A 23,932-nucleotide genomic window follows, 5' to 3' on the forward strand; every position below is an offset into this window, starting at 1 on the left:
ATTCTACAGGTAGTTCAGTGCTACAGATTTGGACGCAGCCTCATGACCTTTTTTTTTTTTTTTAAATTGAGACAGGATCTCACTCTGTCACTCAGGCTGGAGTGCAGCGGTATAATCACGGCTCACTGAAGCCTTGACCTCCCAGGCTCAGGCGATTCTCTCGCCTCAGCCTCCTGAGTAGCTGGGACTACAGGCATGCACCACCACATCTGGCTAATTTTTGTTTTTTTTTGTTTTTTGTAAAGATGGGAGTTTCTCCATGTTGTCCAGGCTGGTCTCAAACTTCTAGCCTCAACTGATCTGCCCAACTCAGCCTACCAAAGTGCTGGGACTATACAGCTGTGAGCCACCACGCCCAACAGATAACTTGCTTCTAAATCAAAACCTGCTCATTACCATAGCTCAAATTTTCACTTTGAACATACTTAACATGACTTGGTCAAAGATCCACCCTACCTATTGCCCAGTGCTCTTCTCTTCCACACATGCACAACTCCAGGTCATGGCCCTTCACAGACAACCTTTTCTTTTTTTGTTACGGAGTCTTGCTCTGTTGCCCAGGCTGGAGTGTAGTGGCACGATCTCGGCTCACTGCAACTTCCACCTCCCAGGTTCACACGATTCTCATGCCTCAGCCTCCGGAGTAACTGGGACTACAGGTGCACACCACCACCCCCAGCTAATTTTTGTAATTTTAATTTTTGTATTTTTAGTAGAGACAGGGTTTCACCATGTTTGACAGGCTGGTCTTGAACTCCTGACCTCAGTGATCCACCTGCCTTGGACTTCCAAAGTGCTAGGATTACAGGTGTGAACCACTGTACCCAGCCCATAGACAACCTTTTTGAATTTTCCTAAATGACTCTCAGCCTCAGAAATTTCCACAACTGTATGATTTTAAGAATTTTACAGCTTTACAGAATATCATCCCCCCATCCTCAATAAAAAAGGAGCTTTCAGTAGGGTGAGCTTATCACTGGGTTATGTGACCCATCCTTCATGCTAACAGCTTCCTGTGCAAAGGGAAGCCTGACAGAAGTAGTTTGACCACTTTGTATCAGTAACAAAACTCTTGATGTTTTAACTTTGATATTTCTTGGCAGAACACAAAATCCCATTTGTACCTGAAAACTAGACCTATTTTAACATACCTGTTTTTCCGGACTCAAAAAGTTGCTTGTGCATTTCTTTTTCAAATCTTTTACTTCTCTAACTGGATTCACCCCACCCTGGCATTTGTCCCCTGGAATTTTCCGGTACCTACCAGGCAGAGAAGATTATTTGGTAACAGAAGATAAGGATGTATTCCTGGGTCCCTGCCTACTTCTTGGAAACAAGATTTGAAAAGCTGCCAAAAACCTTCCCATCCTTACATCATCTTTCAGGTCTGGGGGGATGTCCACAGGGATGTTTTGGGGGTATTTTGTGTAGTTTCAGGCCTCTTAAGCAAACTAAGCATCTCAGTCCCCTGCTGTCAGAAACATGCCTGTTCTTTCTACCTAAGAGACTGTGCCAAAGAAATGTGACCTGGAAAAAGGTCATTAACAAGTGGTCCAAAATGGGAGAGGGGAATTATCAGGGGAGGGAGGTAATGAGGCCCCTCTAGAGCAGCACTGTCCAATATGGTGGCTACTTAAATTAAAATTGATTAAAATGAAAATTTCAGTTCCTCCGTTACACTAGTGTCCACAGCTACGTGTGGCTAGTGACTATCATATTGGGCACAGCAAATTACAGAACACTTCCATCACCAAAGAAAGTCCTATCAGACAGAGCTCTGCCTGGCCGTGCCTAAACTGTGGCAGGCGAGTGATGGACATTCATGGTGGATGGGACGCTTCTATCGTTCTGCCTGGGGGTCCCTCGCCTCTCCTCCCTTCCTGGGGGCGGTGGGCGGGAGGCAGGGGTGCAGGATCTGGCCGAGCTTGTTCTCCTGCCCTCTGCCTCGTGGTGTTGGTGGGGTTGAGTCCTCTGACACCAAGCACCCATGGCTCACCTCCTGTAGTTGACCCTCGAGGGAGGCCTTCACATCCTGCCCCTCCCCAACCCCTCCAAAAATAGTGCTCTAAAGTAGGGCTTGGATCTCAGTGTGGAGAGAAGCAGCTTTCACTCTGAACAAGAACACCTCATCCATCATGACAAGGGAGAAAAGGCCACCTCACCCATTTGTTGTTAGGTGTTCTTCTCTTCCGTACAGACAAAACTCCAGGTCATGGCCCTTCAGTTCTGGCTGCTCCACACACTTGGAGTCATTTTCTGGACGGTAGTAGCCAAAATCACTGCAAGAGTCAGCAAATAAAGTACCTTTCAAAGCAGCTGGAAGACAGTAAGTGACTAGCAATGAAGGGTTATGTGGGCAGTGGATGGTTAACATTCTAGTCTTGGGTTGTTAGAAAGTAGCTCAGGAAGGCCTGTGACACCTCTGAAGGAGGTCGATTTAGGAAAACAGATATGGAGAAGCCTTTTTTTTTTTTTTTTTTTTGAGATGGAGTCTTGCTCTCTTGCCTAGGCTGGAGTGTAGTGGTGTATTCTTGGCTCACTGCAACCTCTGCCTCCCGGGTTCAAGTGACTCTCCTGCCTCAGCCTTCTGAGTAGCTGGGGTTACAGGTGTGTGCCACCATGCCTGGCTAATTTTTAAATTTTTAGTAGAGATAGAGTTTCACCATGTTGGTCAGGCTGGTCTCGAACTCCTGACCTTGTGATACGCCCGCCTTGGCCTCCCAAAGAGCTGGGATTACAGGCGTGAGCCACTGTGCCCGGCCAGAGAGGGCTTTATTGAGGAAAAGAAGCTTATGGGTCAGGCCTGGTGGGGTAGGACTAGCAAGGGCCCCGAGGCTGTGCACTGCAGGCAGCTCAGGCGCAGGGAGGGGACTAATGCAGTCTGCAGAGGGGTGGGACTCACAAAGAAACCTCAGCATCAGCAGCAGCTCTCAACTCAGGGATACTTGGCAATTCTTTTCTTTTCTTCCCCCCCGCTCTTTTTTTTTGAGACATGGTCTTGCTCTGTTGCCCAGGCTGGAGTACAGCAGCATGAACATGGTAGCTTCAACCACCTGGGTTCAAGTGATCTTTCTGCTTCAGGCTCCCAAGGAGCTGGAACCACATGCATACACCACCATGCTCATCTAATTTTTTGTGAAGATGAGGTCTTGATGCATTGCTCAGGCTTGTTTTGAACTACTGGGCTCAAGTGATCGGTCCACCTCGGCCTCCCAAAGTGCTGGCATTACAGGTGTGAACCACTGTGCCTGGCTAATTTTTGTATTTTCTGTAGCGTCAGGGTTTTGCCATATTGCCCAGCCTGATCTCAAACTCCTCAGCTCAAGAGATCCACCTGCCTCAGCCTCCCAAAGTATTGCGATTACAGGCATGAGTCACTGCACCCAGCCAGTAATTCTTTTCTTTACCTCCAAATGTCATTATTATGTTGCCCTTGTGATACACAGCAAATTTTTCTGTCTTCCCCACTTCTGTTCCTTTAGCTTCTTAGATAGTCTTTGCCTTCCATGTGAACACCTTTTTCTGTCCTCCATTCCACCCTGTCTCTCCAGAGTGCCACCCACTGCTCTCCTTTTCCTGCTTTCCCCAAAGAAACAACGTCTGCTGACAATCTCCAGGGCTGACTCCATGAGCATCCTCGGTTCCCCTCCTCTGACCTGCCCTGGGGCCTTGCTTCCCTGAGTATGAGGAGAACAATCAATCTCTCCCACTCAGCTGGCAGCATCTCCTTAGCCTGCATGTCTTGACCTTAGAAATTACTTCCTTAACCCACCTCTCCCTTACTACCCACATTTCTCGAAAGAGTATTTCTTTACTTGTCCTATTTTACTCATTTATTTTTTCTTCCATGCATTTTGGCTTCGACCCCTTCTGCAACTTTGAAAATAAGTGTCTGGTCCAGGTATGGTGGCTCATGCCTATAATCCTAGCACTTAGGAGGCCGAGGCAGGCAGATTACCTGAAGTCAGGAGTTCAAGACCAGCCTGGCCAACATGGTGAAACCCCTTCTCTACTAGAAATACAAAAAATTAGCTGGGTGCAGTGGTGTGCGCCTGTAATCTCAGTTACTCGGGAGGCTGAGGCAGGAGAATTGCTTGAACCTGGGAGGAGGAGGTTGCGGTGAGCCGAGAACACGCCACTGCATTCCAGCCTGGGCGACAGCACGAGACTCCATCTCAAAAAAAAAAAGAAAAAAAGAAAAAAAAAAAAAAAAAAAAAAAAAAAAGTAAGTGTTTGCAATGTCCCCAAAGCTCAACAATCATCAAATTCAGTGGAGCCCTCTCTGGTCTCATTCCCCCAGACCACCCATTCTGCAGCATCGAACACACTGTTGTGCCCCTGCCCACCTTGGCACTGGCAAAGCTGCACTCATCTGTTTCTCTGCCCTCTGCTGCCCCTGCCACTGCCTGCTCTTCTTTCTTCCTAACCCATAAATGTAGTCTTCTGCCGGGGGCGGGGGTAGGTATAATGCATTCTCTTACTTTTTCTCTACCTGCTCTCCCTTAGTGATCACAACGATTTTTGGTTGCAACTAAAACTTCCAGGTTTTACCTCTCTTTAGTTCTAATCCTGTATTTCGAATACATGCTGGATATTACCACCTAAATACGCTGACAAAACCTCAAAGAAATAAGATGTTCAAAATACATCATGTTTTCTCCTTTGTGACAGACTCTCCTTATCATTTCCATATTTGTCCATGACATTACCTTCCTCCCCTCAGTAGAAAATTTAGCCTGAGGATCCTCCTTCTGGACCCTACTTACTTCTTTATCATGACTACTATGACTTCCTCAATGGCCTATCTTCCAGAACACCCTTCCTTGATCATGCTGTCGGTGTCTCTGCTTGCAGTAGTCCACTGGCATTGATGACCTGCTTCTTCCCAGATGCTCATGGACAAATCCTACCGTTTGCCAATGCTCAGCTCTCATACCACCTCCTCAACAAGGCCTTCTTTGACCCACTTCCTTTCAGCTCTACATGAAATATTCTATTCCTTTTCTAAATCCCCATGGCACTTGCCACCTTCTGTTTTGCAACAAATTTTCCATTATCGCTTTTCATTGCCTGCACACAGCTGGTATTCAATGAGTATTTGGGGAATATATAGATGCTGCTTGTATTTCAAGGTTTTTCTGGTAAGTATTTAGGAGAGAGTATGGAGAACAAAATATGCTGAAGATATCACCCTTCAAATAACAGGAGGAAATTCGGGTAAGAGTTTTAGGTATTCAATCAGAAATTTCTGGATTTTTGTGAGTACCCTTCTCACTCATAAAGGACCCACTTCCCAAACATGTGGGCTCTGGAGTTGGGATGCCAGTTTCACATCCCAGCTCTGCCACTTCCCACGGGCATGACAGTCATATCCTCTCTGTTGTGAGGTTAAATGTAAATTGCTTAGGACAGTGTCTAGTATAGAGTTAGTGCTCAATAAATGTTAGCTGCTATCATGATTACTATATTATTATCGAATAGAATATGCTTCCAAGGAATTTGGGGCTTAATGGTGGAAGCAAACCTGTAAATAGTAGTTAAAACACAGTAAGTGCTGTAATAGGGGAACTCTGGGGGTCTAGATGAGGGAAAGCCCATCTAGTGGTGATACCTGAGCTAAGTATGAAAGGCTAAGTGGGAAGTCGCCAGACTTGGGGGTGAAGCAGGGACTGTGGAAAGACTTTTCAGGCAGAGGAAGCATCATGTGCAGTGGCATGGAGGTCTGAAGAACCACAGCATTGCTGGAGAAGAGCAGAAGCACATGTGAAGAGCCTGGCATATGTGGAGTCAAGGATAGGAGAGAACCCTTTAGAGTGTTACAGGTTCATCAATGACCTCCAACCCTACAGGAACACCAAAGGTGATCCTTACGGAAACAGAGAAGGGAGGACCCTTGATCATGCCACACACAGGTGTGAGCCATGCAGGAGGAACCACACTGGGTCAGACCTGCATTTTGGTCAGAACTATATTCTACAGTCACCTGCGATTTGAGAGAACATGACATGCAGGGCCAGGGCTGCTATCTGCTTCCCTTCTTTGTCCAAATCCTTTAGGATCTACTTTTATCTTGTGTCAGTATCTTTTACAGGTAACAAGTTTCATAAGATCATCATCTGTGATGTGAAGCAGTTCCTCTTATTTGCCCCAAAATTACCTCATTTAAGCTATCCAGGGACTCATGCCCTTATATAATCAACTAACCCGATGCCAGCCAAGTAACTAATCCTTAAGTCTGGATGGTCCTGAACTCTAGGGAGTCCACTTTGATGGCCTCTAAACCTTAATGGGACCATGACTATACTGATGTCACCTCTAGTCTCAGGACCAACCACCATCTCTCTGCCTTGATTCTTGCAGAGGATCCAAAACCTAGTGTCCGCCTGCCGAGCTCATGCTGTCAGGGAGTTTTCTTTCTCTTTCTTTGTTTTCGTTTGAGATGGGGTCTTGTCATATTGCCCAAGCTGGTCTCAAACTCCTGAGTTTAAGCAATCCACCCTCCTTGGCCTCCCAAAGTGCTGGGATTACAGGCATGAGCCACCGTGCCGGGCCTCAGGCTATTTTCTAAAGTCCAATTTCCTCTTTGCTCCTCTACCACTTCTTTTGGTGTTTTTGTCTTTATTTCCTACAGATTTTTGTTTTATTCTCTTCTTTTTTTTTTTTTGAGACAGAGTCTCACTCTGTCCCCTAGGCTGGAGTGCAGTGGCGTGATCTCGGCTCACTGCAAGCTGTGCCTCCCGGGTTCATGCCATTCTCCTGCCTCAGCCTCCCAAGCAGCTGGGACTACAGGAGCCCCCGACCACGCCCAGCTAGTTTTTTGTTTTTTTTAGTAGAGATGGGGTTTCACCATGTTAGCCAGGATGGTCTCGATCTCTTGACCTCATGATCTGCCTGCCGCGGCCTCCCACAGTGCTGGGATTACAGGCGTGAGCCACCACGCCTGGCTTCTCTTCTTTCTTATATCACTTCTCTCCTTCCCACCACTGTCAACTCAGGATTTCTGGGGTTCATTGCTGGTTCTGCCCATTAACTGTCTAATACGATTATATTATCTAATTATTAACAATTTTGGTTTCCTTTCTCTGTGCCTCAGTTTCCTTGATAAGAAGCAGCAGTTCTCCACTCTTGGAGAAAAGGGTTTCAATTTCTTTTGGGACAAGAGTCTCACTCTGTCGCCCCGGCTGGAGTGCAATGGCGCGATCTTGGCTCACTGCAACCTCTGCCTCCCAAGTTCAAGTGATTCTTGTGTCTCAGCCACCTGAGCAGCTGGGATTACAGGCATGTGCCACCACACCCAGCTAATTTTTTTTTTTTGTAGAGACAGAGTTTCACCATGTTGGCCAGGCTGACCTCGAACTCCTGGCCTGAAGTGATCCACCTGCCTCGAACTCCCAAAGTGCTGGGATTACAGGTGTGAGCCACGGTGCCCGGTTGGATTTCAATATTTGTTAGCCTATAAGAAAACTGTCTTTCACCTCCTCCAACAGGGAAGGGGAGATAGAGAAATCTGAGGAATGCCGATACCAGAGAAAGTCCTCCAGGGAACAGAGGCAGATGGAAGGCTGCTTGGTCACAACATAGTCTCGACCATTCTGACACACGGATGACTTGCGTAGCCGCAGAAACTGTTCTTTATAGCCCAAAATGCAGCCATCTTCATAATCTTCAGGGTCTGTGGAGTGTGCCAGCCATATGGTATAGTCCTTCTCTTCACCTGAATGAGAGACAGACTGTTCAGGAAAAGTGCACAGCACAGAACCCACCCACGGGAGGCAGCTGCCAGGCTATAGGAAGAACAAGGAGAGGGAAAGTGGGAATGTCTGACTCAACCTATTCCTTCATTTTGGAATTGCAAACAGAAAGCTACACTAGTCTAGAGCCTACTAGCAATTGCATTTCCTCATGCCAAAAGAGTATTCTTTCCATCTGAGGATTAGGAAAAACCCTACTTGTTTTGAAGTGGGAGCTGGATAGAAAATCTCTCAAGTTCCTTCCAAACTAAGAGGCTGTTGTCTGTGTGTCTTGCACACCTACGCCCTCAGTCAAGGAGCTGTCAGATGTAAGCAACCAGATATTTTCCACTCAGGGCCAGGGAGCTCTTTGTTTAGGACAAGATACTAATTAGCCAAGAACACAGGTTCAATTTCACCATGTGTTCACTGGCTTAAGGCAGAAGGGAAAACATCCTCTTCCTAGACTTCTAGCTCCAATTGACCGGCTCTCAAATGCAGATTGCTGATGAACCTAGTTTCTGGCTTAGTATGTCGTATCATCTACTGGAAAAACGACTCAAAGGCTGTGACCTAAAGACAGTGGATTAGGTTTTATCCTTCGGGAAATGAAGACCAGCATAGAGCCTGCTAAAGAGCAGGTGCCTAACAAATCTTTTAATGACATTAAACTTTAGGGGTAACTGGAAAACTGCCTGCTGAGGGGAAAACTCCCAAGCCAGCTTCTGTACAGACTACTGAATGGATTTAAATGACAGCGACCCTCAGGCATTAAATCTATTTGAACGTCTTATGGAAAAGTAAGGTCCAAACCAAGGGTCTGCTCCCTCAGGAGTCACTAAATCAACACACTGAGGAAATGAGCTCATGAGTCTCAAAGAACCAAATTCAACTAAAGTGTCTGGAAATGTTAAGTCTTTTATTGTATCATGCCAACACTTAACTACAGGTCATCCTTTTTCCAGTGTTTTCCTTTATCCCCCTTCTTTTTTTTTTTTTTTTGAGATGGAGTCTTGCTCTTGTCACCCAGGCTGGAGTGCAATGGCACGATCTTGGCTCACTACAACCTCTTCATCCCGGGTTCAAATGATTCTCCTGCCCCAGCCTCCCGACTAGCTGGGATTACAGGCACCCGCCACCTCACCTGGCTAATTTTTGTATTTTTAGTAGAGACGGGGTTTCGCCCTGTTGGCCAGGCTGGTCTCGAACTCCTGACCTCGTGATCTGCCCATCTTGGCCTCCCAAAGTGCTAGGATTACAGGCATGAGCCACTGCGCCTGGCCATTCCCCTTATTTCTTACTATAATGCCAGCACCTTTGTTTGGCACTGAGATCAGGGTTTGCTTGTGACACTTCGGGAACACTGTGTAATGAACATTATGAATCTTTTTCTGAAGCTATTTTCTGGTCCTTTAATACTGCTTAATGTTGAAATAATATTTTGTATATATTAAGTTTATTTTATTAATATCACCTTTCTTTTTACTTTTATAATGTAACTGACAGAATAATTTAAATGACATATGTGACCCTCATATTTCTCCTGGACAGTGCTAGCACCAAGGAGGAGGCTGTTTTTCTGATGCCATTCCATTACTTAATCACCCGCACAGAACATCTGTCAATCCTCTTTCATGTGCATATGCATCTGCTGATTCCAGCTAACAGAAATCAAACCATATTGATTATTTAGGAAAATAGGCTTAGGTTGCTGGTAGAAAAGGTCAAAGGAGACACTCACAGTTCCTTTCAAGGATATCTTTAAAATCAATGGTGTAGGAGACCCACTGGCTGGTCAGGAAAGATTCTGTGAAGCCCCAAATGCTGATATTCATGGACCTCGCTCCAGGTTCTGAAGCTAGGCCAGTGAAATAGATGGGGTCCCTGGTGAACGTGTAGGTTTGCCAGCACTGACCTTCGTCTGTGGAGAACCTGAAACCACGATTAGAGAAAGATCATGACAGAGGATCCACGTATACTGGGAATTCAGAAAACCACTCTGGCTTTTTGACCCCAAACCAGACAAAACCCCTTACACATTTAGGTGATGGCTTATTGGCTGACAACTATTTTAATCTTTTTTTTTTTTTTTTTTTCTGAGATGGAGTGTCACTCTGTCACCAGGCTGGAGTGCAGTGGCACGATCTCGGCTCACTGCAACCTCTGCCTCATGGGTTCAAGAGATTCTCATGCCTTAGCCTCCCGAGTAGCTGGGATTACAGGCACGTGCTACCACACCCAGCTAATTTTTGTATTTTTAGTAGAAATGGAGTTTCACATGTTGCGCAGGCTGGTCTCGCACTCTTGACCTCAGGTAATCTTCCCGCCTTGGCCTCCCAAGATAATCGGTGTGAGCCACCGCATCCGGCCAACTATTTTTACTTTTAATGTCTGTGGTTAACAGGATAAGCAAAAGAGATTTGTTCAGAGAGAGTATGAAAGTAAATATCTTTGCAGAAATTATTTCAAAGGAAAGACAGGAGAGTGACCCGGGTAAGAAGTGGCTTTTAAATTAATAAATTTAAGGCTGGCTGTGGTGGTGCACGCCTGTAATCCCAGCATTTTGGGAGGCTGAGGCAGGTGAATCACCTGAGGTCAGGAGTTCAAGAATAGCCTGACCAACATGACAAAACCCCGTCTCTACCCAAAAAAAAAAAAAAAACACAAAATTTAGCTGGGTGTGGTGGTGCATGCCTGTAATCTCAGCTGCTCAGGTGACTGAGACACAAGAATCACTTGAACCTGGGCGGCGGGAGGTTGCAGTGAGCCAAGATTGCACCACTGCACTCCAGCTTGGGTGACAACAGCGAAACTCCATCTCAATGAATAAATAAATAAATAACAATCAAATTATTTTATAACAACTTATACTTCTTTTTTTCTTTGAGACAGGATCTCACTCTGTCACCCAGGCTGGAGTGCAGTGGTATGATCTCGGCTCACTGTGGCCTCGACCTCCTCAGGTGATCCTCCCACCTCGGCCTCCCAAGTAGCTGGAACCAAAGGCATGCACCACCACGTCCAGCTAATTTTTCTTTTTTTTATGGAGACAGCGGTTTGTCACATTGCCCAGGCTAGTCTTGAACTCCTGGCTCAAGCGATCCACCCACCTTGGCCTCTCAAAGTGCTGGGATTACAGGTGTGTGCCACCATACCCGGCTCAGAACTTATACTTAAGAAGTCATTTTCAATCTAGAGTGCTTGAACGCTTCCATAATAATTTTGTAGACAGAAAGAATATATATATATATATATATATTTTTTTTTTAATTGAAATAATATTAGAGACAGGGTCTCCCTATGTTGCCCAGGCTGGTCTTGAACTCCTGGGCTCAAGTGATCCTCCTGTTTTGGCCTCCCAAAGTGCTGGGATTAAAGGCATGAGCCACTGCGCCCAACCCAGAAAGAATGTTTTTAAGAAGTGACAAATATGTTAGCTAGAGGCAGTGAGACGAAAAAACAACGCCATTTTAAAAGCAATCCTTTCTAGAATCTTATCTATAGTTCTGTCAAATGCAAAAATTTGAATTATAGTCTGTAACATCCCCCCAATAAACTGAAGACCATCCCCCAAGTTGCCCTCTATGCAGACAATGTGTGTGAGATGAGTTCATGCATACTTAATCACATTGATAGGACGGCTGCTGTGCTCAATGGCCACAATGATGCCTCCAGAATCCAGGATGGTGTAATAGTGGGGTCCTTCCAGCATCTTTGTCCAGGAGTAACCCCCATCATCTGAGATGTACACATCTGGAACCATCACTGAGATGGCGTCCCCCACGCTACCTGCAACATAATCCGCCATCTCATCAGCACAAATAGGCAATGAAACAGAGAGCATTTACTCAAGAGAGAATAATTTTGAATGAATTTATTCTGATTATTTCCCATCAAGTCTCTTTTAGTAGGAAAGAAAACCACCAAAAACTTGGGAGAAGTTGTGTTGCTCTCTCTGATAAAAGTTGATGAAAAACCCAAAGTGTTGTTGTAATGTAAGAAATTCTACCAAAGGAATGTAAAAGCATCCACAGTGTTTTTTCTCAGAGCGTTCAAAGCCTGCGGCTGAGTTTCAGTGTGCTCAGCCACTGTTCCAGTTGGAGGCGGTGAGTGGGAGGTTTCTTACCATGAGCAATGACAATGCCTACGGCATTCGGCTCTGAGAGTGGGGCCATTGGAACATTCAGTTTCTGGGAGATGCTGTAGGAAGCATGAATATGAAGGCTGCACTGTGAAAAGAAACAAAAGCTTAGATTAGAACCAAAGATACAATTTCTTTAATCATTTCACAGAGCCCTTCCAATAAAGCTTTAAGTTAACCCAGACCTAGGTAAATGTACCATCTTAACCTTTTATTTACTATTTAGGTGTATAGTTCAGTAGTGTTAAGTATTTTCACATTGTTGTACAATCACATCTCTAAACCTTTTCATCTTATAAAATTCAGTCACCAAATAAGCAACAGTTCCCTACTTCTTCCTCCTCCCAGCTCCCAGAAACTACCATTTTACTTTGTGTTTTCTATGAATTTGGCTACTCTAGGAAGCTCATATAAGTAGAATCATATAATATTTGTCATTTTGTGTCTGACTTATTTCACTTGGCATAATGTCCTCAAGGCTCATCCATGTTGTATTAATAGCGTATGTCAGAATTTCCTCCCTTTTAAAGGCTAAATATTATTTAATTGTGTGTGTGTGTATGTGTATCCACACACACCCCACACTTTATTTACTCATTTATCTGTCAATAGACACAAGTTGCTTCCACCTTTTGGCTATCATGAATAATGTTGCTATGTACATGATTGTACAAATATCTTTTTGAGAACCTGCTTTCAATTCTTTTGGATGTATACCCCAGAACTGGAATTGCTGGATATGATAATCCTATTTTTAATTTTTTTTAGGAACTACTATGCTGTTTTCTGTAGCAGCTGCACCATTTTACATTTTTACCAAAAGTGCACCAGGGCTCCAATTTCTCCATATCCTTGCCAACACTTTTTAAAATAGTAGCCAACCTAATCTGTGTGAGGAGATATCTCATTGGGGTTTTGACTTGCATTTTCCTAATGATTAGTGATGTTGAGCCTCTTTTTATATGCTTGTTAGTCACTTCTATATCGTTTTTGGAGAAATGTCTATTTAAGTTATTTGCCTATTTTTTATTCAAGCTATTTGTTTGTTGTTGAGTTGTAGCCCAGTGGCATACTCTTGATTCTGAAATGTACTACAATATCTGGAAGCAAATATACAATTATTTCCTCATGGGTAACCTGCCTCAGTTTATTTTATTTTTGCATTACATCAAAGCCTCTGACCAATGTTTAAAGGCGGACTCCACACAAATAAACTTGATAAGCACCTGATATACTTCAGACACTGTACAAGATGTGATGGTAGTTGGAAATAAGATCCAGTCTTGTCTTTAAGAAACTGGTGTCTTAGGCTCCATGCCCACTCTCACAGACCCAGCCAAGTGGACCACTGCATCAGGCCAGCCCCTGAAGGCTAAGGGTAGCCCGCACCAGGTTGGCTCCTGCAGATTCACTTACCAGGCTCCAGGTGTTTCACCTGAAGACCCACTTACAAGGTCCACTCTAGTGGATTCCACTGCCAGGCCTGTTGCACAGGACCCAGCCTCCAAGCTACTCCCAAAGCCCAAGGCACCAGACCCACCTACCTGCAGAACCTGTCAGTTGCCCTGCAAGAATCTCTGGATGAGCTACCTGGTAAGAGATTCCCCTGCTGAAGCCATCTGTAAAGGACTATGTGTGTAAGGGGACACATAGGCTGAAAGTAGAGATCAAAAAAAGATATTCCACACAAATGGTAGCCAAAAGAGAGCAGGGGTGGCTATATTTATTTATTATTATTATTTTTGAGACCAAGTCTCACTTTGTTGCCCAGGGTGGAGTACAGTGGCGCGATCTCGGCTCACTGCAAGCTCCACCTCCTGGGTTCACGTCATTCTCCTGCCTCAGCCTCCCGAGTAGCTGGGACTACAGGTGTCCACCACCAGGCCCGGCTAATTTTTTGTATTTTTAGTAGAGATGGGGTTTCACCATGTTAGCGAGGATGGTCTTGATCTCCTGACCTTGTGATCTGCCCGCCTTGGTCTCCCAAAGTGCTGGGATTACAGGCGTGAGCCACTGTGCCCAGCCAGGGGTGGCTATATTTATATCAGACAAAATAGACATTAAGTAAAAAACTATCACAAGGGATAAAGATAGTTACCACACAATGATAAAGGTGTCAATTCATCAAGAGCCTATAACATTGGTAAATATAAATGCACTCAACATTAGAGCACCTAAATGTATAAAGCAAACATTAACAAAACTGAAGGACGAGGTAGACAACAATACAATAATAGTAAGGGACTTCAATACTGTACTTTCAATGATGGATCATCCAGACAGAAAACCAGTAAGGAAAGAGCAAACTTGAACACTACCATACAAATGGACCTAACAGACATATACAGAACACTTAACCCAACAGCAGCAGAATACACATTCTTTTCAAGTGCACAGAGAATATTCTCCAGGATAGGCCACAAAACAAACCTTAACACATATAAGACTGAAATCACCTCAAGTATCTTTTCTTTTTCTTTTTTTGAGACGGTGTCTCACTCTGTCACCCAGGCTGAAGTGCAGTGGTGTGATCTCAGCTCGCTGCAAGCTCTGACTCCTGGGTTCAAGCAATGCTCTGCCTTAGATTCCTGAGTAGCTGGGATTACAGGCACTCACTGCCACACCTGGCTAATTTTTTTGTATTTTCAGTAGAGACCAAGTTGGTCAGGCTGGTCTTGAACTCCTGACCTTGTGATCCACCCACCTTGGCCTCCCAAAGTGCTGGGATTATAGGCGTGAGCCACCATGCCCGGCCTCAATATCTTTTCAACTATGACATAATGAAACTAGAAATCAGTAAAAGGAGGAAAATTGGAAAATTCACATGAATGTGGAAATTGAACAACATATTCTTGAACAACCGAGTCAAAGAAAAGGGAAATCAAAAAATATCTTGAGACAAATGAAAAGGGAAACACAACATACCAAAACTTAAGGGATGCAGCAGAAGCAGTTCTAAGAAGAAAGTTTTTGGTGATACATGTCCACATTAAGAAAAAAGAAAAATCTCAAAAATCTTAACTTTATACTTCAAGGAAATAGAAAAAGAACAAACTAAGCCCAAAGTTAGCAGAAGGGAGGAAATAATAACAGAGCAGAAATAAGTGAAATAGAAGTTAGAAAAAAATATGAAAGATCAATGAAACTTAGATTTGTCTTTTTTTTTTTGACAAGATAAAAAAGTGGCAAACTTTTAATTAGAATAAAAAAAAGAGAAGACTCAACTAAAATCAGAAATGTAACAGGAGACATTACAACTGATACTACAGAAAAAACAAAGGATCCTAAGAGACTACTATGAACAATTATACTTCAACAAATTGGATAATCTAGAAAAAATGGATGAATTTCTAGACACATACAGCTTACCAAGACTGTATCATGGAGAAGAAATAGAATATTTGAACATACTAATAAGAGTAAGGAGGCTCAATCAGTAATCAAAAACCTCCCAACAAGAAAAGTTTAGGACCTGATGGATTCAATGGTGAATTCTAGCAAACATTCTTCAAAGAAAAATTAAGACTGATCCTTCTCAAACTATTCCAAAAATTGAAGAGAATGGAACACTTCCAAACTCATTTTATAAGGGTGGTATTACCCTGCTACCAAAACCAGACAAGGACGCTAGAAGAAAACAAAATTACAGATCAATATCTCTGATGAACATAGATGCAAAAATCCTCAACAAAATACTAACAAACTGAATTCAACAGCATGTTAAACAGATTATATACCATGATCAAGTAGGATGTATCCATGGAATGCAAGGATGGTTCAACATATGCAAATCAATAAATGGGATATGCCACATTAACAGAATGAAGGACAGAAATCATATCATCTTGATAGATCCAGAAAAAGCACTTAACAAATTTCAACACTCTTTCATGATAAAAGCTCTCAATAAATTAGGTATAAAAGGGATATACCTCAACATAATAAAGGCTATATGTGACAAGCCCACAGCTAACATCATACTCAAACATTCAAAAGCTAAACCTTTTCCTCCAAGATCAGGAATAAGACAAAGATGCCCATTCTCACCACTTCTGTTCATTATAGTAATGGAAGTCCTAGCCAGAGTAATTAGGCAAGAAAAAGAAATAAAAATAAAAAGCATCCACACCAGAAAGAGGTAAAATTGTCTGTCTCCAGGTGACATGAGCTTATATATAAAAATCCTTAATCTTTAAAGACTCTACCAAAAATCTGTTAAAATAAACAAATTCAAAAAAGTTACAGAATATAAAATCAACATATAAAAATACAATATACACTAACAACAAACTATCCAAAAAAGAAATCAAGAAAATTCCATCTATAGTAGCACAAGAAAAAAACTTAAAAAAAAAAAAAAAAAAGAAACTTAGGGACAAATTTAACCAAGGAGGTGAAAGACTAAAAAACTACAAAACATTGATGAAAGAAATTTGACAAAAAAAAAAAAAAAAAAAAAAAAAAAAAAAGAAAAAGAAAAATATCCTATGTTCCTGGATTGGAATAATTAATATTGTTAAAATATCCATACTACCCAAAGTGATCTACAGATTAAACGTAATGCCTATTATTTTGACTGTCTTTTTTTACTATTATATGGTTATAAATAACCCTCTTTCTGTGACAACACAGAACAATCCAAATACATATTAATTAATTCATCAGATGTTTACTGAGTACCTGCTATATTTCAGGCACTGTTTTAGGTATTTAAGGTACATCAAGAACAAAACAACCAGTTGTGGTGGCTCACATCTGTAATCCCAGCTGAGAGGCTGAGGTGGTAGGATCACTTGAGGCCAGGAGTTTGAGACTAGCTTAGGCAACATGGTGAAACCCCATCTCTACCAGAAAGTACCAAAGTTAGACAGGTGTGGTGGTACACACCTGTAGTCCTAGCTACTTGGGAGGCGGGAGGATTGTGTGAGCTCAGGAATTTGAGGCTGCAGTGAGCTATGATTATTCCACTGGACCCCAGCCAGGGTGACAGAGTAAGACTCTGCCTCTTAAAAAAAAATTCCAATGGTATTTTTCACAGAAATAGAAAAAATCCTAAAATTTATATGGAACCACAAAAGACCCTGAATAACCAAAGTAATTGCGAGCAAAAAGAACAAAGCTGGGGGTATCATGCTACCTAATTTTGAAATATACTATAGAGCTATAGTAATCAAAACAGCATGGTACTGGCATTAAAAACACATATAGACCAATGGAACAGAATAGAGAGCACAGAAATAAATCTATGCATTTATTGTTGACTTATCTTTGACAAAGGTGTCAAGAACATACAATGTGAAAAAGACAGCCTCTTAAATAAATGGTGCTGGGAAAACTGAATATCTATATGCAGAAGAATGACTTTCAACCCTTTTCTTTTTTTTTTTTTTTTTGAGACGGAGTCTTGCTCTGTCGCCAGGCTGGAGTGCAGTGGTGCAGTCTCGGCTCACTGCAACCTCCGCCTCCCAGGTTCAAGCAAGTCTCCTGCCTCAGTCTCCCCAGTAGCTGGGGCTACAGGTGCACACCACCACACCCAGCTAATTTTTGTATTTTTAGTAGAAACGGGATTTCACCATTATGGCCAGGATGGTCTCGATCTCTTGACCTCATGATCCGCCTGTCCTGGACTCCCAAAGTGTTGGGATTACAGGCGTGAGCCACTACACCTGGCCTCAATCCTTATTTCATGTCATGTACAAAAATCAACTCAAAATGGATTAGAGACATAAATGTAAGACTTGAAACTGTAAAACTACTAGAAGGATATATAGGGAAAAAAGCTTGACATTCATCTGGGCAATGGCTTTTTGGATATGACCCTAAAAGCACAGGCAACAAAAAACAAAAACAGACAAATGAGACTGCATCAAACTAAAAAGCTTCTGCAGAGCAAAGGAAACCACCAAAAGACAGAAGAGAGACAATACACAGAATGGAAGAAAATATTTGCAAACCATACATCTTATAAGGGGTTAATATCCAAACAAATCAGTAGCAAAAAAACAAATAATCCAACTAAAAAATGGGCAAAGGACTCGTATAGCCATTTATCAAAAGAAGACATTTAAATGGCTAACAGGTATATGAAAAAATGCCCAACATCACTAATGGTAAGGGAAATACAAATAAAAACCACAATGAGATATTATCTCCCCCAAGTTAGAATGGCTATTATCAAAGAGACAAAAGGTAAGTATTGGCAAGGACATGGAAAAAAGGGAACCCTGTACATTGTTGGTGGGAATGTAAACTGGTACAGCCACTATGCAATACAGTAAGAAATTTTCCTAGAAAATGAATAACAGCAGGGCCGGGCATGGTGGTTCAAGCCTGTAATCCCAGTACTTTGGGAGGCGGAGGCAGGTGGATCACGAGGTCAGGAGTTCGAGACCAGCCTGGCCAACATGGTGAAACCCCACCTCTACTAAAGACACAAAAAATTAGCTGGGCATGGTGGCACACGTCTGTAATCTGTCACTCGGGACGCTGAGGTAGGACAATCACCTGAACCCGGGAGGCGGAGGCTGAAGTGAGCCAAGATCATGCCATTGCACTCCAGCCTCAGTGACAGGACAAGACTCTATCTTAAGCAAAAAAAAAAAAAAAAAAAAAAGAAAATGAAGGACAGAATTACCAGCAATCCCATTTCTATTCAAGAGAAACAAAATCAGTATGTCCAAAAGATATCTGCGCTCCCATGTCCACTGCAGTATTATTCACAATAGCCAAGATACAGAATCAACCTAAGTGTCCACTGATGGATAAATGGATAAAGAAAATGGAATATTATTCGGCCTTAAAAAAGAAGGAAATCCTGTCATCTGTTGAAAACACAGTGAACCTGGGAGGCATTATACGTTAAGTAAAATAAGCCCAGCACAGACAGACAAATACTGCATGATCTCACTTGTAAGTGGAATGTAAAAATGTCAAGCTCACAGAAGCAGGGAGTAGAATGGTGGCTTTCGGGGGCTTGGGGTATGGGGTGATGAAGGCCAAAGGGTACACAGTTTCAGTTATTCAGGATGAATAAGCTTTAGAGGGAAAATATACATGGTGAATACAGTCTAGAATACTGTATTGTTACTTGAGGTTTGCTAAGAGAATAGATCCTAAGTGTTCTTACCACACACACAAAAGATAATTCTGAGGTGATGCATATGTTAGTTAGCTTGACCGTGGTAATCATTTCACAATGTATACATATATCAAAACATCACAGTGTACATTGTAAATATATATACAATTTTTATTTGTCAATTATGCCTCCAGAAAGCTGGGGAAAAAAGAAGTGTATTGTCAGAAACTAGTTGAGGTATGCAGCCGAAAGAAAGTTAGTGCTCTAAAAAAGGTTCAAAATGGTTAAAATAATAAATATTATATTATGCATATTTTACTATGTTTTAAAAAAGAAGAGGTTCAAGCAAACTATTAATGAAATGAAGAGGAATGATTAGTTCTAACCGGATGGTCACCGAGGGTGGTTAGGATTTCCACTAATCCTAGTCAACTGGGGTTGGGGGAGACAGGCCCAACTTCCCCCAGGAATAGTGTGGGTGTTCAGGCAATGGCAGGGGGTTACAAGGGTGTGTCAGGGATAAGGTGAGCAATGACAATGAAAAGGCGGCAGAGGGCCCACCAGGAGAGAACCTTTACTCACCAGGTCAGGGACAGAGGCCATTCATAGGCCAAGAGAGCCACAATGAGCGCTGGGCAGGGAGAGGCATGGGGAGCCTGCAGGCAGCAAGGCAAACACACAGGCCACTGAACCTGCCCAGGCTTAAGGCGAGGAGGGCAGTGGCTGGGCAGGGCCAAGGCAGACAGATGGGAAACAGGGGTCAGAAGGTCGGGTAGATGCAACAGTGCTTGCGAGTGTAAAGGAGGAGAGTGTGTTGAGGTGGTGTAGGCAGGCACACTTTCTCTCACCATTTAAGGCTCTTAAAACAGAAAACCCCACCTAGAAAAGCAAAGTGTATGTCAGTGATAGGGATACTAAGGAGGGTTTGGGAACTACTGGTACTTGAATTTCTGAAGGAAACTCCAGCTGTCCCCCAAGCTCTCATTCTGTGAGAGTCAGATAAAAACTTATTTTTTTTCCCCTTTTTCCTTGCCTGCCTGTCACTCCTGGCTTTGGATCTCCTGGAGTGACACGTGTGTAGTTCCGGTTCCCAATCTCTCTGCAAGGAGGCCTGCCTTGCGTCCCTGTGCACTAAGCAGGTCACCACCCACTGGCCATGGGAGCCTAGGGAGAGGGAAAAGAAGGCCAGATCCTCTTCCTCTTGTTTCCAACGAGCAAGACTGTGCACTGCTTATGAGTGGCGGAGCTGTGGCTTCTTGCAGAATCTCTAAAGTCTCCCAGCTGCCATGTTGAGCCCTAACTAATTACCAGCCCCTCTGGCCATTGTTTTAACTCAGCAGTTTAGCGAACCACAAATTGTTAGCCCTCAGTTTTGTTCTTTAAAAGACAAATAATCCATAGTATTTTGACCTTTCCTCAGTTCTTACTTCCCAAATTCTAAGTTAATTTCATTACTCTCATCTCAAACTTTCCATCTTATTCTGAGGACCCTAATCAAGTATGAAACTTCATCATCCAAAAGCCTGGCACGGATCAGAGCAAAACGGAAAGGCTGCTGTGCTCTGCACACATTAGAGTAAACAAACCTCATTCTTGTTTTTTGCTGTAGCATCACATTCACTGTTTTCAGGCTTCCTCAGGTGCTTCCACCTTCCTCCTTGGTCAAAAGTGATCATGGTCTGGATAGAATTATCTGAATGGGAAGAGAACGACATTAAGCCTGATACACTGGAAGTACCTAATTAGATTCAGTTTATCATTGCATAACTCTCTCCTGAGACCATATAGCCCCTGGAGTACAACAAGCTTGTAACACCTCACAAAACAGCTCATTGTTGGTGAGTAATGAAGCAGCACTTTAAATATGATATTTGAGGCCAGGTGCAGTGGCTCACACCTGTAATCCCAGCACTTTGGGATCACCTGAGGTCTGGAGTTTGCGATCAGCCTGGCCAACATGGTGAAACCCCGACTCTACCAAAAATACAAAAAGTTAGCCAGGCATGGTGGCGGGGGCCTGTAATCCCAACTACTCGGGAGGCTGGGACAGGTGAATCACTTGAACCTGGGAGGTGGAGGTTGCAGGGAGCCAAAATCACGCCATTGTACTCCAGCCTGAGCAATGAGAGTGAAACTCTGTTTCAAAAAAATAAAAAAAAAAACATATTTGAAGAAGGTGTCCCACCTGAACAGGACCCAACTGATTCCACAAATTATCTAGGACTGATATTCTTTGAAAAAGATACTTTTTAACTCCTTACCAACATGAACAGGCTGATGTCCATTCTCCTTCCCTGTTTGCTTGCCTGGGAAGTAAAGTCTACCATAGGAAGGCATCCTAACGTTTATTCAGACAAGGCCATGACACTAGGCTTGTTTCAGGGACTCTTGAGATTCAATAAGTGCGCATAGTTCCAGGTTAATAACTCTGAATTATTGTCTCTCTACTACTCCATATCCTATTTTTCTTATACCTTTCTTTTTTCCCTTGTCTCTTCCCCATTCTTATTTTCAATGATATAAACTGTTGCAGGTTTTAAATTCAGAGATAATATCCTTTGAGTTTTCCTTTATTTTTATTTATTTATTTATTTATTTATTTATTTATTTATATATCTACTTATTTATTGAGACAGAGTTTCACTCTTGTTGCCCAGGCTGGAGTGCAATGGCGGGATCTCAGCTCACTGCAACCTCCACCTCCTGGGTTCAAGCAATTCTCCTGCTTCAGCCTCTCGAGTAGCTGGGATTACAGGCACCTGCCACCCGGATAATGTTTGGTATTTTTAGTAGAGACGGGATTTCACCATGTTGGTCAGGCTGGTCTCCAACTTCCGACCTCAGGTGATCCACCCGCCTTGGCCTCCCAGAGTGTTGGGATTACAGGTGTGAGCCACCGCGCCTGGGCTCCTTTGAGTTTTCTAGGAAAAAGCAAATGAGAAAGCAAATGAAGGAGAATTAGTTTATTCAACAAACATTTACTGAGTGCCTACTATGTGAAAATTCTTTTTTTTCTGAGACAGAGTCTTGCTCTATCACTCAGGCTGGAGTGCAGTGGCATCATCTCGGCTCACTGCAACCTCCGCCTCCCGGATTCAAGCAATTCTCCTGCCTTAGCCTCCCGAGTAGCTGGGACTACAGGTGCGTGCCACCAGGCCCGGCTAATTTGTATTTTTAGTACAGATGGGGTTTCACCATATTGGCCAGGCTGGTCTCAAATTCCTGACCTCAAGTGATCCACTCACTTTGCTCTCCCAAAGTGCTAGGATTACAGGCATGAGCCACTGTGCCCAGTGTGAAAACTTTTGTAAGCCTTTGGGAATATATCAGTGAACAAAATAGACAAAAAAGATATTGTGAAAAATACATTCCAGTAGGGCCAGACAAGCACCAGACATAGTAAATAAGTAAATTATGTAGTATGCTAGAAAATAAGCACTATGGAAAAAACTTGCGCAGCTAAAGGTGGATTGATAGTGTGTGTGTGAGGAGGGGAGGGCAAACTGGAATTTAAAATAGGATAGTCAGGGAAGGTCTCATTCAAAAAGTAATACATGAGTACAGACATATCAGCCTTGCAGGTACCTGGAGAAACAGAGGGAACTGTCTGTGCAAACTCTAATTCATGCATGTGCATGTGTACCTGGTGTGTTAAGAACTGGCAGGTGGACAGTGTGATGAGGGTAGGGCAGATAGAAAGAGAAGAGCTGGAGGTGAGTCAGGGAGGAAACCAGGAGCCACATCTCCAGGACCTTGTAGGCCACTGCCAGGACTTTACAAAATAAAAACAGCCCCTACCTCCTACTGAAAAATAAATACATAAATAAAATGACACATTAAGAGTCTTTGTACTTGAGACTAATGTGTTTATTTGTATAACTGGCCTAAGGAAAGGTGAGCTCTGTAGAGCCAATGAGTAGAACACAAGAAGAACCCTGGTTGGCTATCGCTCTGCACCCTTAACAAGAGGAAGAGCAGGAAGTGGGTCAAATTCAGGCTTATTCTCGTAGGCCTACATCTCCCAATACAGAAGACTCATTTTATAACCTAAGCAACACAGACTCAAAACATCTTCTTTTCTACTTGCCATTGCTCTTCTCACTCCTAGTTCTATTTACCATAACTTATTTAAAACAGGGAGCCAGAATTTGCATGGGCTTGGTCTGTCCCTGCTAGACTCTCCTCCTGATCCCTCCTCCCCTGGCATCACCCAATGTCTCACCACCACCAGGCCAAACCCTCCTGCGACTCTGATACTTTGCATGTGTAGCTCCTTCAGCTGAAAATGCCCTTCCCTCCCCATTCCTGCCTATCATACTTCAGGCTCGGTCTTAAATGTTTTTAAAGTGTGTTCATTGTATGGTTTTGAGTGCAAGGCTGTCCAGTCGTTTATTCATAGGCTCATTCAGCAAGTATTACTGAACATCTACTATGTGCAAAAATTGTCATAAGCACCAGAGGAGCATCAGTGAACACAACTTTAAAAATCACTGCCATTCATAGGACTCAAACAGAAGCTTCTTCAAAGAAGATATTCACACGGCCAACAAGCACATAAAAAGTTGTTCAACATCATTAGTCATTAGAGAAATGCAAAAAGAAACTATAAACGAGATACTACCTCACTCCCATTAGGATTGCTTTTACAAAAATAACAGAATATAATGTTTGCAATGAAGTAGAGAAATTGGAATACTTTTGTATTGCATGTAAAATGGTACAACCACATGGAAAACCCATTGGTATTTCCTCTGAAAGAGAAACATGGAATTATCATGTGATCTTGCTATTTCACTCCTACATATATCCCCAAAGGAATTGAAAGCATTGACTTAAACAGTTACATGTATAACAATGTTCATGGCAGCATTCAGTATTCATAAGAGCTGAAAATGGAAAGAGCCTAAGTGTCCATCAATGGAGGAATGAAAAATAGGCTGGGCATAGTGGTTCATGCCTGGAATCCCAGCACTTTGGGAAGCC

The 23,932-nt window shown here is 43.0% G+C and overlaps 1 protein-coding gene across 5 annotated transcripts in view; it reads right to left on the bottom strand.

The window, feature by feature from the left end:
• Window positions 1–23,932, bottom strand: part of SORT1 (sortilin 1) — an 86,279-nt gene that overhangs the window by 1,905 nt on the left and 60,442 nt on the right. For all 5 annotated transcript variants that reach the window (XM_050745701.1, XM_050745691.1, XM_050745715.1 and 2 more), the window contains 7 exons: window positions 20,536–20,642; window positions 11,857–11,959; window positions 11,351–11,519; window positions 9,472–9,662; window positions 7,525–7,714; window positions 2,163–2,279; window positions 1,152–1,260 (listed from right to left, as the gene is read on the bottom strand). In XM_050745701.1, the coding sequence (XP_050601658.1) occupies window positions 1,152–1,260; window positions 2,163–2,279; window positions 7,525–7,714; window positions 9,472–9,662; window positions 11,351–11,519; window positions 11,857–11,959; window positions 20,536–20,642 (986 nt within the window). The remainder of the gene's footprint in view (window positions 1–1,151; window positions 1,261–2,162; window positions 2,280–7,524; window positions 7,715–9,471; window positions 9,663–11,350; window positions 11,520–11,856; window positions 11,960–20,535; window positions 20,643–23,932) is intronic.

Source organism: Macaca thibetana, chromosome 1, assembly GCF_024542745.1.
Source record: "Macaca thibetana thibetana isolate TM-01 chromosome 1, ASM2454274v1, whole genome shotgun sequence".
Classification (NCBI taxonomy): Eukaryota; Metazoa; Chordata; class Mammalia; order Primates; family Cercopithecidae; genus Macaca; species Macaca thibetana.